This window comes from Castor canadensis, chromosome X (genome assembly GCF_047511655.1).
Source record: "Castor canadensis chromosome X, mCasCan1.hap1v2, whole genome shotgun sequence".
Taxonomy (NCBI): Eukaryota; Metazoa; Chordata; class Mammalia; order Rodentia; family Castoridae; genus Castor; species Castor canadensis.
This window is the reverse complement of record NC_133405.1, coordinates 11,257,287-11,268,389: the sequence shown is the minus strand read 5'-3', so window position 1 is coordinate 11,268,389 and position 11,103 is coordinate 11,257,287. Positions and strand designations below refer to the sequence as shown.

Sequence of the window (11,103 nt, the reverse complement as noted above, 5' to 3'; positions counted from 1 at the left end):
AAATACATATATACATTATACATTATCATATATGTACAGATACATATATGTACATGAAAACACATAGACATACATACAAATGCACACACAAGTTGCCCAAGAAGGCAATGTCTTTTTAGATATCACTTTGCAATTGGGAGCCCCTAAAAATCTTCAGATATCTACCTAATCAATTTTGACTGAGAACTTAACAGCACAAGCAAATACAGGGGCATATCATTTGTAGTTGCAGACTGTGAACTCATCTGACACCAATGCAAGCATTTTACAGTGTGGTTTTGATAGCCGAGATTGCCATGATGTTTACAGTTCTACTAGATTATCTGATAGTAGTCAGAATGATAAAGAACAGGATATTGATGCATACACAATACTATTAATCTTAGTTATTATTTTTTAAAATATTTTTAGTGAAAACTATTTGAATTAAGCTCATAGAATCCTGAAAAGAAACACAACTGATGGCAAATAACAGCTGCCCCAGACACAATACTATAAAACTAAAGAACCTATTTTAAAATGCACACTTGGTAACAAATCTAAAGATAATATGCTAAATTCACAAGAGTAGCACAGAGCTGTTTTTTTTCTTTTCTGTTTTTTTATTTTTCTTGTTTTTAAATTATAACTGATCACAAACTCCAAGATACTTCTGTACACATTAGCTTCAGTTTCAGTTTAGTACTTTTTCTATTTAAATGAATACTTACTGATAAATTTGCTGTGATCAGGATAAAAAAAGTCAAGCATATTAAGTACATATTAAGGAGTACATATTTTTCTATTTAGTAGACAAAGTACTTCATAAATATGAATTATGTTACAAAAATAGCTTTGGGTGCGCTCACACGGTAAGCACTTTGCTAATTTTGGACAACCTTTAAGGATTGTGGGAATTTCACATAACTGAGAGCAAAGTCTAATGTTAGTTTAATTTGAGCCATATTTAATTCTGATAAACATCACACATTTCTTCAGATCACCACAAACATTACATAACTCACATTGAGTTTTTTTCTCTTTTAGGTTTGTATGTATAGACAGGTAATGCTTAAAGTATTCAAATTTATTTTATAATTATGTAATGCATGGTATATTTTAAACAAGTATTTGCACAATTTAACATTATAAATCCAGCAGTTTCAAGATGCAAGCCATAAAGGTTACCAATTTACAAATACTATCGAATGTTCTCTCTTTGCATGCTTTTTTTTTTACACTTTTCAAATAATCTTTACATAGAGTTGTTACAATGCCACAAATCAAAAGGATTATTCCAGTTCCACCAACTTAATCTACGTGCAAGATGAAGGACCCAGCTGAGGTACAACCACTGGTACCAGTTTTCTTGAAGTTTGCTGTACAAAGCACAAAGAGACAAAGGTTTTGCATTGGGGTACAAAATGGATTTGCCTCTTGAAGTTAAATTCAGTGTACTATGTATATAAAGCATCCCTTTGGCAATAGAGTTTGCAGTATCCCCACAGGACTCCACAGTATAGGTTTTATGTAGTAAAATCTGTTAAGGAAATTCTCTTCTACTTGACACATCTTTGTAGGTACAGTTAATGAAACACCCTTGGAAACACCTGCCTCTATGCCTATTGATAATATAGTATTTGGAAATTAGAAGTCAACAAAAGGCACTTTCATCATTAAATAAATGTCCTCTATATGAAGTTAGATTGCATGATCTATATCTTGTTCAAAGCTGTTTGCTCCTCAAGGACCTGTAGGTAGTCGGGAGAACTCTGAAGTTTTGCCTTCAGTTCGAAATACTCGCTCTTCCTTTGTTCCACAACAATTTTACTGTGGTTGCCACCTATCAGTGACTTCTTATTTTTTTTATCTAATTGTTTTTCTGGATAGCGGATCTCAAAGCCGCTGACACCTATGCTATTATACTCCTTTTTGCTTTCAAGAAAATTCTGAATAAACACATTGGAATCCCTGCTAGGGAATAATTCATCCAGCTCATCAATTGTGCTCAGTCTCTTCCTGGTATCCACATGTAATAAATCTTTCTCCTTGTCAGCAACATTTCTCATAATGACTTTCTGTCCTGGAGGATCTGAAAACATGAACCCAGTTTCTGACTCTTTCAAGCCACAGGTGTGGTTCTTGCTCATCTGTTCTATGGTTTGTGGAATGAAAGCTTCTGCGCTTAGTCCATCTTTTTTATTGGATTTGTGATCATGCTTCCTTAGCTGCAACTGCATGGAGCCACACTCAGGATTCCCCAGGCCTTCGTGCTTCACTGTGGGTTTCTTGTTGCGTCGGAGCACAAAAACAAGAAGGCAAAAAGCAACAAACACAGTTAAAATGAGAACCACTAATATACTTAAGATTAAAATAGACAGAGGCACTGGGCCCCCAGGTGGGCTTCGAATGGGTCCCAAAGGGGTGGTGAAACTAATGGCAGGTGCAGGGCTTGTGAATGGTGCAGATGGCTTGTTTAAAAGTTTGGGACATAAGATTTCATTTTTGAGGGACTTCAGTTCAATGTTGGCAAACTGAACAGGTGTCTCACATTTCAGTTCTTTCATAACAATCCCATCATTTAACTTCTCCAGCCACAGTTTTAATGCTACTAAGTCACAAGTGCAGTCCCATGGATTGCCCTCCAAGTCAATCTGTGTAAGAGACTGCAGCTGATCTAAGACCCCACTGACAGGTAGGTACATAAATTTGTTGTTCCTAAGGTTTAGTCTAGCTAGAGGTGCTCCAGAAAAAATGTAAACGGGCAGGCTTTTCAAGAGATTATTGTTTAAGTACAGTAACTGCAAATTGGGCATGGAGTCAAAGGTGCTTGCTAAGATTTCCTTAATCAAATTGTATTCCAAATACAGATACTGCAGGTTATGAAGTCCTGAAAATATTTCAGGATATAGTCTTTCAATCTGATTGCCATTGAGATACAGCCTGCGTAAATTAGTAAGATTGTGGAATACATTGCTCTTGATCACTGTAATCTGATTGCTGCCTAAATGGAGCAGATCCAGTCCTTCGAACTCAGCGAAGTCTGAGATGTCCACATCTTTGATGCTATTGCCATTGACATGCAACTTCTTGGCATTTAAAGGTTTTGGTATCAGTTCAGACATGGACTGTATATTTTTCTCCTGGCAGTTCACACTCAGTCCCAAATCAGAAGGATGTGTTTTGCAAAAGCAAGGTGCCGGGCAAGGTGTAACAGGAGGCACTCTTGTTTGGTAAGACACAATCTGACTGAGATTACGGTTGGAAAGGGCTTTGCCTGCCACAATTCCAGAGATTTTGGAAGGATTGGTAGTTTTCGGTGGTTTGGTCACTAGCCTGTGCAAGGATGTTTGAGTAGTGTGGCCATTGGGAGTGGTGTAGCCATTTTCCAGCTGAGATGGAGGCAGGATGCGTACATCAAAATCACTGCCTGTGCCCATGGGACATAATTCTTGTTTGTTGGTTTCTTTTAAAAGTCTTCCATATAAATCACTGGGAGTCTCACAGATAGCTTCTCCTATGTAAATGTTATATGGCATATTCTCCAGCCAAGCCTTTAGAGGCAACAAATCACAGCTGCAGTTCCAAGGGTTATCTTCCAGTTGCAACTCTACGACCCGGCCAATGTGTTCCAGAACTCCAATGTAGGGGAGCCTCTGGATTCTGTTCCCTCGTATATCCAGATGGGTCAAAGATGCAAATCGGAAAATATTATCAGGAAGGAATGAAATCAGATTGTCATTAAGAATGAGAACTTTCAGTTTGTGGAGCTTATTGAAGGCTCCTCGTTCAATATACTTGATTAAATTGTAGTCAGCCTGGAGATACTCCAAGTTCTCTATGCCAAGGAAAGTGTCAGCTCGGAGAATTTTTAATTCATTGTTGTTCAAGTGCAACTGCTTTAACGCACTGAGCCCGAGAAAGGCTCCTCCTTCAATGTTCTGCAGTTTATTATTTCCCAGATGCAGGGATACTGCATGTGAAAAATTCAAGAACGTATTTGGATAAAGGATATTTAAAAAATTGTTTTGAAAATTTAGGTGATAAAAATTAGACCAAGGTGGTTTCAGTTGGTTTGGTCTGTAGACTGAAACCTTCTCACAGTTGACATAAAGCACGTTCTCAACTGACACGCAGGAGCACACATTGCAAATTCCCACTGATATATCAGAATCTGCATTTGTCGAAGAAACCAGGGCTGACAAAATCAGAAAGAGCCAAAGAAACATCTTCTTGCAATCAGCAAACAACTTTATGCTTCTGAATAAACAGAAATAATCTAAAAAATAAAAAGAAAACATTTTTTCAATAATCATTACTTAAAAGTTTATTTGTGTTTAAAACACATCATAGTGAACACATGGCTGTAGTAGTGCTGTATTTTTAATGCACCCAAAATTCTGAATATTTGCACCTCAATTGAGCAATAACAACCACCAAAATGACATTTTATTCCCATATCTGTATGGTTTATACAAAATTTGCATGTGCAGAATGTACTGCCAACAACAGGAAAAGAGATTGTTAGTCATACAATTAACAATCTGATTTGTTTTTAAGTTGAACCACTAATCTCTGACCTTGAACACAAGCCTTTATATTTACAACTGAAATGAGGGTCCCCAGAGTAGCAAGTATATGTCCTTTGCACCACAAAGGCATTGCAATTAGTGAATATCTATTCCCTAAGCTTCAGCTAGATAAAGAAACCAGGTAGAAACCATATTAGACTTCTGGTTACAGTGAAGTATGGCAGTGGGTGGACTGGGTTACCTTAGATGGGGACAGTTGAAAGACCTAAGTGGAAGGTGCCAGGGAGATATTTGCCTGACTTTTGGCCCATAGGTAAACACACTGCCATGAATCAGTTCACTCCTGCACATTTCTGCCTTTAAAAATCACAGATGACCTGATGCGGTACTAGAATAATAAGTGAGTAGAGAATGGTCACATTCCATTTTCAAGTTAATAAACAACATCTAGATTCCTGTCAGTCAGCTCCTAAACAGGGCAAAGAAAATCCTTTTCTCTGTGGGTCCCTGAAGGCTGGAGAATGACTTGTTTGCTCTTGCTTAGCTGACTTCCAGGCAGCATTTCCACGCACCACAACTGGCTCTCCTGGCTGTCTGGCTCTCTCCTGTTCCTTTACTTGCCACTTTGAACCCAGGTCACTAATGCTTGGCTCCTTCACTTTAACCACAGACTACCACTGCTGAGGAAGAGGAGTTTACACACTACAGTCTGACTAGTTTTATCTGCAGAAGCAGACATATTCTGCACAAGACATTTTCATTCTAAAATCCTCAGTTCTCAAACACCCTTCCAAAATTACCACCCCATGTCCCTGTCTGTAAACAAATAAAAAAATGACTTCTTGAAAGAGTTCATTGCTTAGCAAATTAACCACTCATAGTCCACTCCTTTAATAATGCACACACACACACACCTTCAACACACTGATTCTGTGTTTGATGATTCTGCTTCACAGAAAAAGATAAAAAGGAACACAAACAGAATGCATTGTAATGATGCAATTTTAGGCATGTGAATCTTTTCCATCTTGAATAGGAGGGAAGTTGGCTGCATGGTTACCACCAAATATTAATTAAATAAATAAAATACTCAGTAATACACAATGAGGGAATGATGAAAAAGAAAGTGTCACACTGAAACGCCTTTGTTTATTTTGCTCACAAGGAATCAGCTAGTGGTAAAACCCAACAGTTTCTCAAGGTAGACGATCCATTAACAAGACCCAGGAAGATTAGCATTTTAAATAGTTTGGTTTAGAATACAGCCAGCACTGCTAGCATGATATTTGGCTGCCACATAGAAGTGTATTTCCCCTATTCACTATGATAGTATGATTGGCATTGCAAAAAAGAAGTCATAATTCTTAAGTATGACATCACCCAAGCCAACTTTAATTGTAAACTCAAAATTTCGCTAGGTCTTTTTTGCCTTGTGTCGTTGTGATTTTCAACAGCTATTTTGGTTCAGTTGAGTCATTTCTCATTTCTAACCACCTTCATCCCCCACCCAAAAACAAAGAAACCAAAAAGCAACCAAACTAAAAACAAACAATCAAAAAGCCAAAAACAAAACAAAAAATTCAAATAACCAGAATTCAGCACAACAAGAACCAGAAGCATCAACAGATCAGAAAATGCATAAGAAGCTGCCTTCCTCCTAGGAATTTCTACTTTAGGTAGCGATGGGGTAAACAGGCACAAGGGCAAGCTAGGAAGTTCCCAAAGGCAGCTCTTGTGAAACAGAGGAAGCCAAAATAAACTGGAGGAGGAAGCAAGGAGGAGAAAGTCTGTCTGACTAGGAGAGAGGGAAAGAGACACTGAAAGGGCAAAAGACAGGGAGAGGTGGAGAATGGACAAAAAAGACTTCAGAAAAGGGAACTAGAAACCCCATATTCACGTGGTATCACTACAATATGCACTAAAAATCATGAAAAAAGAGCAAAAAAAAATACACACGAAGTAAAAGTCCAGTACCAACAGCCATCTCTCAGGCTGTCATCTCTCAGTATCCCTATCTGTCTTTCCGTCTCTCTGTGCCCAGCAAGACACTCAGCTCCCACGGGCAGCCAGCACTGCACAACCTTAGCCCTACCATAAATCCAGCAACCACTAGAAAGTCTCTTCAGGCGCTCTGTGCCCAGGAAAAGGAAGGCAAACAGCAGGAAGCAAGCCATTGGCGGGAGGGTCGGTAGGTCGAGGTGGCTCCCCCGAAACTGAAGTGGATATCTTTTGCTGCCCCTGCAAAGGCGGCGATGGGGGCTGAAAGGGGTCAGGACTGACCTAGAGGCTGCAGCCCCCTTTGCGCTACCTCGGACCAGCAACAACGCGGTCAGAGGGGAAGCTGGCGCTGGCAAGTACCGCAATGTTTTGCCGCATCCTTTTGCCCAGAGCCCTCGCGCAGCCCCTTCCCGGGTCCCCAGTCCAAGCAGCAGCCTCCTGGGCAGACACTGGCAGAGGCGGGGAACTGTGCGCTATGTCATAGGGACCTTCAGCCCCTCTGCGCACACATTTCTCTGCGCGCTCCCGTCCCCAAAGGGGTAGCTGCTAAGAGTTTCTGTCGGCCTCTCTAGACCGGGGCTTGCGGTGGGTGAACAAGAGGAAGAAACAGCTAGCTCAGACCGATGAGCTAGCTATCAGAGCGATGGCACTGGGGTGTCCATGACCCGTGTGCCACATGAATGACTTCGTAGCTCCATGACCTCAAGCAGCGGCCCAGGTCTCCTCCTCCCCACCCCGGCCTACCCCGCAGCTTGATAATCCTGCTCACCAAGCCAGAAATCAGCTCAAAAATTAGGCACCTTGCAAAGTCGCACTGCCTGCGTTCTCCAGGCTTTGCAGGGTCAGAGTTAACCACCGGTTCTTCCACTCCTATTCTTTGTCTCTCCGACTGCCAGCAATCTCTGAACAACCCGCGGGCCACCGCCTGGAGCCCCACATCGAATCCACGCAGAGTAGCTGTGAGTAGGGCTCAGAAAACAAAGCCCAGCTCAGCAGCCCCATCAGACCATGCTACCAGATACCAGAATACTTTCTCTGCCGCCCTGGCAGCCTAGGGAACAGAGATGCTAAGGACACTAGGATTCTTCTGATCCTCAGGGACATGCTACCTGACCATGGGCAGGCGTGCGTGTGTGTGTGTGTGGGGGGGGGTTAGCCAACACGTCTACTTCGGCCACTTAACTGGTCCAACCAATACGACTCAAACTAAAAATAATAAGCTACCTGCCTCCTTTCGCGCGCGCTCGCGCGCACACATACACTGTGCTGAGCAGAGCCGGGATGAGGCAGTGCACTAGTCAGTGCAGCTCCTGCAGCCCCCACTGAAAATTCACCCACCTCTGGAGCCCGGCGTCTTGTACAGGGCTAGCCACACCGCGACTCGCGCTGCAGTTTCCGCGATGGTCTCTACGTGATGTGGGATCGAGCTTTCTGCGCCCACTCGCGGGTCAAAACCTCCGAGCAGTCCTAGCAGGCTAGCAGGCTAGCAGGCGGCAGCGGCGCGTGCGCGCACCCTGCCAGACACCGCGCGCGCGCCCAGAGCCTCGCACAAGGGCTGCACCTTTACATACACGCGCTAAATCCCCGCCTCTGCCCCCGCCCCCTCCCCCTGGCACACACGCACCCTTCCCTCCGGACAACCAACCACTTCGACCCCCACACATTCCTGAACCTCTTGTCTCCCACCCGGGCACCTTCCCTCCACTTAATTCCTTTTCTTCCCACACACTGAGAAAGCGTGCTTTCCTTCTGGCATCCGCCCCCTCTTTTGCCTAAAACACCCCCTAGGGAGGAGCGACCCCTGTCTTCAGCCATAAAGACCCCAGTTCCCTAACGCGGGTTCACTAGCCTCCATCCTCTCACCACGTACGCATACTCAAGTCCTTTCACCTCCCCCATTCCCCAGGAACGAAGGGACACACACACACACACACACACACTCTCTCACACTGACAAAATCCGGGCGTTCCTTTGAGACAGCAACCAAGAACCCAGGAAAAGCCAAAGAAACCTTGCAGAACCGGGGGAAAGGGGAGTCAAGGGAGATAGGGTCTTGGAGTCCACGCGGAATTGAATAATTCCAGGATGGAGGGGGGTGAGTCAACAACAATGACATTCAAATGCAACAATCGCACTTGGCTTTTCTTTCGCTGGTACTGTACCTTTGGCTAATTGTTACCGGGCCAAACAGAGGGCTCTTGGAATACTCCTTAGCGGGCGATCCTGGATGGAGTCTTCTTGGGACCAGTTTCCTAGGATCCAGTTGTATTCGCACTCCCCCTACCTGTCTGCGCGGAAGGGGCCTGGGGCTTTAAGGCAAAAGTGTGAGGGTTTAGCCCAAAGTGAAATTATTTAACAGGGTTAGGAAGAGATGGGTTAATTCTCTGCATCTTAGAACTCCGCCGGCCTTTGGACAAAATGGGTTATGCAGGGTGATTACGGAGCTGAGCGTGTGGGGAGAGAGATTAGGAGTAGAGGAAAGAAAGGTGTGGGACTGGGAGAGATGCCGCACTTGCGACCAAAAGGAAAAAAAAAAATCTGCTTTGGTTACTGAGCATGCCCAGTTCCCAACTCAAGCTCTATAAGGCAGGCTTTGTGTGCATTCCACTTCTCCAGGCTTTGGTGGTGACCGGGAGGAGACTTTGGTTGGGGGTAGGGGTAGGAATTCTAGGGTAGGGATGAAGAGATAAGGGTTGAAGCATTGGGGCTGTGCTAGAGGGACTGTGAAGAAGAAAGGGGGGAAGGACTCACTGGGTACCTTGGGGAGGCTGTGGAGAGGTAATGGACTAAGAAAAGTCACTTCACCAGCACAACATAGTCGGAGCCAAAGAGGCCTCAAAGTCTCAAATATCCAGAGGCTGCCCATACAACCCATGGATTGTCTAAGCCGCTTGAACCCATTTGTTGGAGCTTCTACAAGAGGGTAGCAATGTCCTGAAGAAGAGCTAATGTTCAAACCAGTTCCGTGCAGATTGGTATTTGAGTTAATAAGACTAAGAAAGCAAATGAACCTGGAGGTGGGAGGCAGAGGCGTTTTGCTGTCATGCACACTTTTCAAATACCTGACTTTCTAAACAAGAAAAAAACCTAAATGTTCATTTTACTGCTTTCCTTCAACCTTGCTGCTTTTGTGGGTCCCTGGTTTAAAAAAAAAAAAAAAACCCAACTAACTCTCTTTGCTTTGTGTCTGTGGGGGAAAATGGCTTTAAGTAAATAGGATTTCTGATACCCCATTTTTGCCACATTTCAAGTAAAATTGCCAGGCCTGTTTCTTCAAGACCTGTACTTCTGCCCAATTCACTTACTCAAATTGTGGTGACTCTAGACACATGAGTGTATAACCAGTACCCTTTTTTGCTTTTGCTTAAAAATGAAATCTGAGTCTTTAGGCTAAAACTAGCAAGAGCTTTGAAACCAGAATTTGGCTGCATGCCCAAACTCCTACAGTTAAACATTTACCATAATTGGTTGGTGTTTAAAGGTCCCAAATCTAGGCAGAAAATCCAATGCAAAATGATGTATTACAATATTTGTCAATAATGTCGTACCTTTTATATTGTCTGTAGTATCCATCTATTCATATATATGTTTCACTGTTTTCATTTTTGTCATTTGATTAGGCTGCCTTCAGGATATACTCATTTAAATGTTGGTTAAGCATAGCATGCATACAGAGATGCACACACAATATTTAAATGAATGTTTAAATGGATATGTATATATAGGCATATTTCTTTATGACCTTGGTAAATAGTGCATCCTTCATAAGGAATATTTCCTCCATCCCTGCTCTGCTCCCCATTGCTTTGAAATATTTCATCTTCTTTTCTTTTAATAACAAGCTAGAGGCAGAAACTGAGTGGGCAGCAATGGTAAAATTTGCTAGATTCAATGTGAAATCCATTATGAAGTGCACTGCTTAAGGAAACACTAAAGGATATGTCCATAACAATATATGTACTTGTGCAGCTCCTCTTAGTAAGGTGAAATGTGTTTCCTCTATAGATAACAGCTGCAGTGTGTTGAAAAATCTCTCCACTGTTGTACATTCCAAGAAAACTGAGATTCTATTAATTAAGAATTCACATTTGCATTATATTGCATAATGCAATTTGGAAGTGATAATGGATACCAAAACAAGTTGGCATTTATTCTAAATGCAAAGGATTCAGGAAGCTACAATATATTTTATCAGGATAGGTGAAATTGTTTGTCCTTTACTATAAATGTTAACAAGATTCAACAGAATGAGCAAAAAATTACCTGAAAATATAATGCATATTCCAAGTAGTATGACAGCTGAAAATGCCAGATTTGGACAGTAAATATCAGATGATTTAAATGCCCATCTTTATTCAACTTTAGAAATAGTTCTGAGACTTGTCTATATTTAACAGCAGTAGCTGTGGAATTTTTTTGTATGGATATGGAAAGAGAAGTCTTTAAGCAAGTTAAGCTAGAGCACTGATGAATTAAAATTAATAACATTGCTAAAAATATATCAGTGCTCACGTCAGATGTGGTGGCACCTGTCTATAATCTCAACATTCAGGAGACTGAGGCAGGAAGATACCAAGTTTGAGACTAATCTGTG

At 42.2% G+C, this 11,103-nt stretch overlaps 1 protein-coding gene across 4 annotated transcripts; it reads right to left on the bottom strand.

Moving 5' to 3' along the window:
* Positions 1 to 1,183: 1,183 nt before the first annotated feature.
* On the bottom strand, positions 1,184 to 9,391 carry Slitrk4 (SLIT and NTRK like family member 4). Of its 4 annotated transcripts, XM_074062315.1 has the most exons (3): positions 9,268 to 9,391; positions 8,672 to 8,818; positions 1,184 to 4,258 (listed from the first exon to the last, which is right to left on the bottom strand). In XM_074062315.1, the coding sequence occupies exon 3, from the start codon at positions 4,206 to 4,208 to the stop codon at positions 1,695 to 1,697; it is 2,514 nt and encodes an 837-aa protein (XP_073918416.1). In that variant the 5' UTR covers positions 4,209 to 4,258; positions 8,672 to 8,818; positions 9,268 to 9,391; the 3' UTR covers positions 1,184 to 1,694. The 4 variants fall into 4 exon arrangements, with proteins under 4 accessions (XP_073918416.1, XP_020007933.2, XP_020007932.2 ...); XM_020152344.2 differs by lacking the exon at positions 9,268 to 9,391 and having other exon boundaries at positions 8,672 to 9,030; XM_020152343.2 differs by lacking the exons at positions 8,672 to 8,818; positions 9,268 to 9,391 and adding an exon at positions 7,848 to 8,037.
* Positions 9,392 to 11,103: the final 1,712 nt, after the last annotated feature.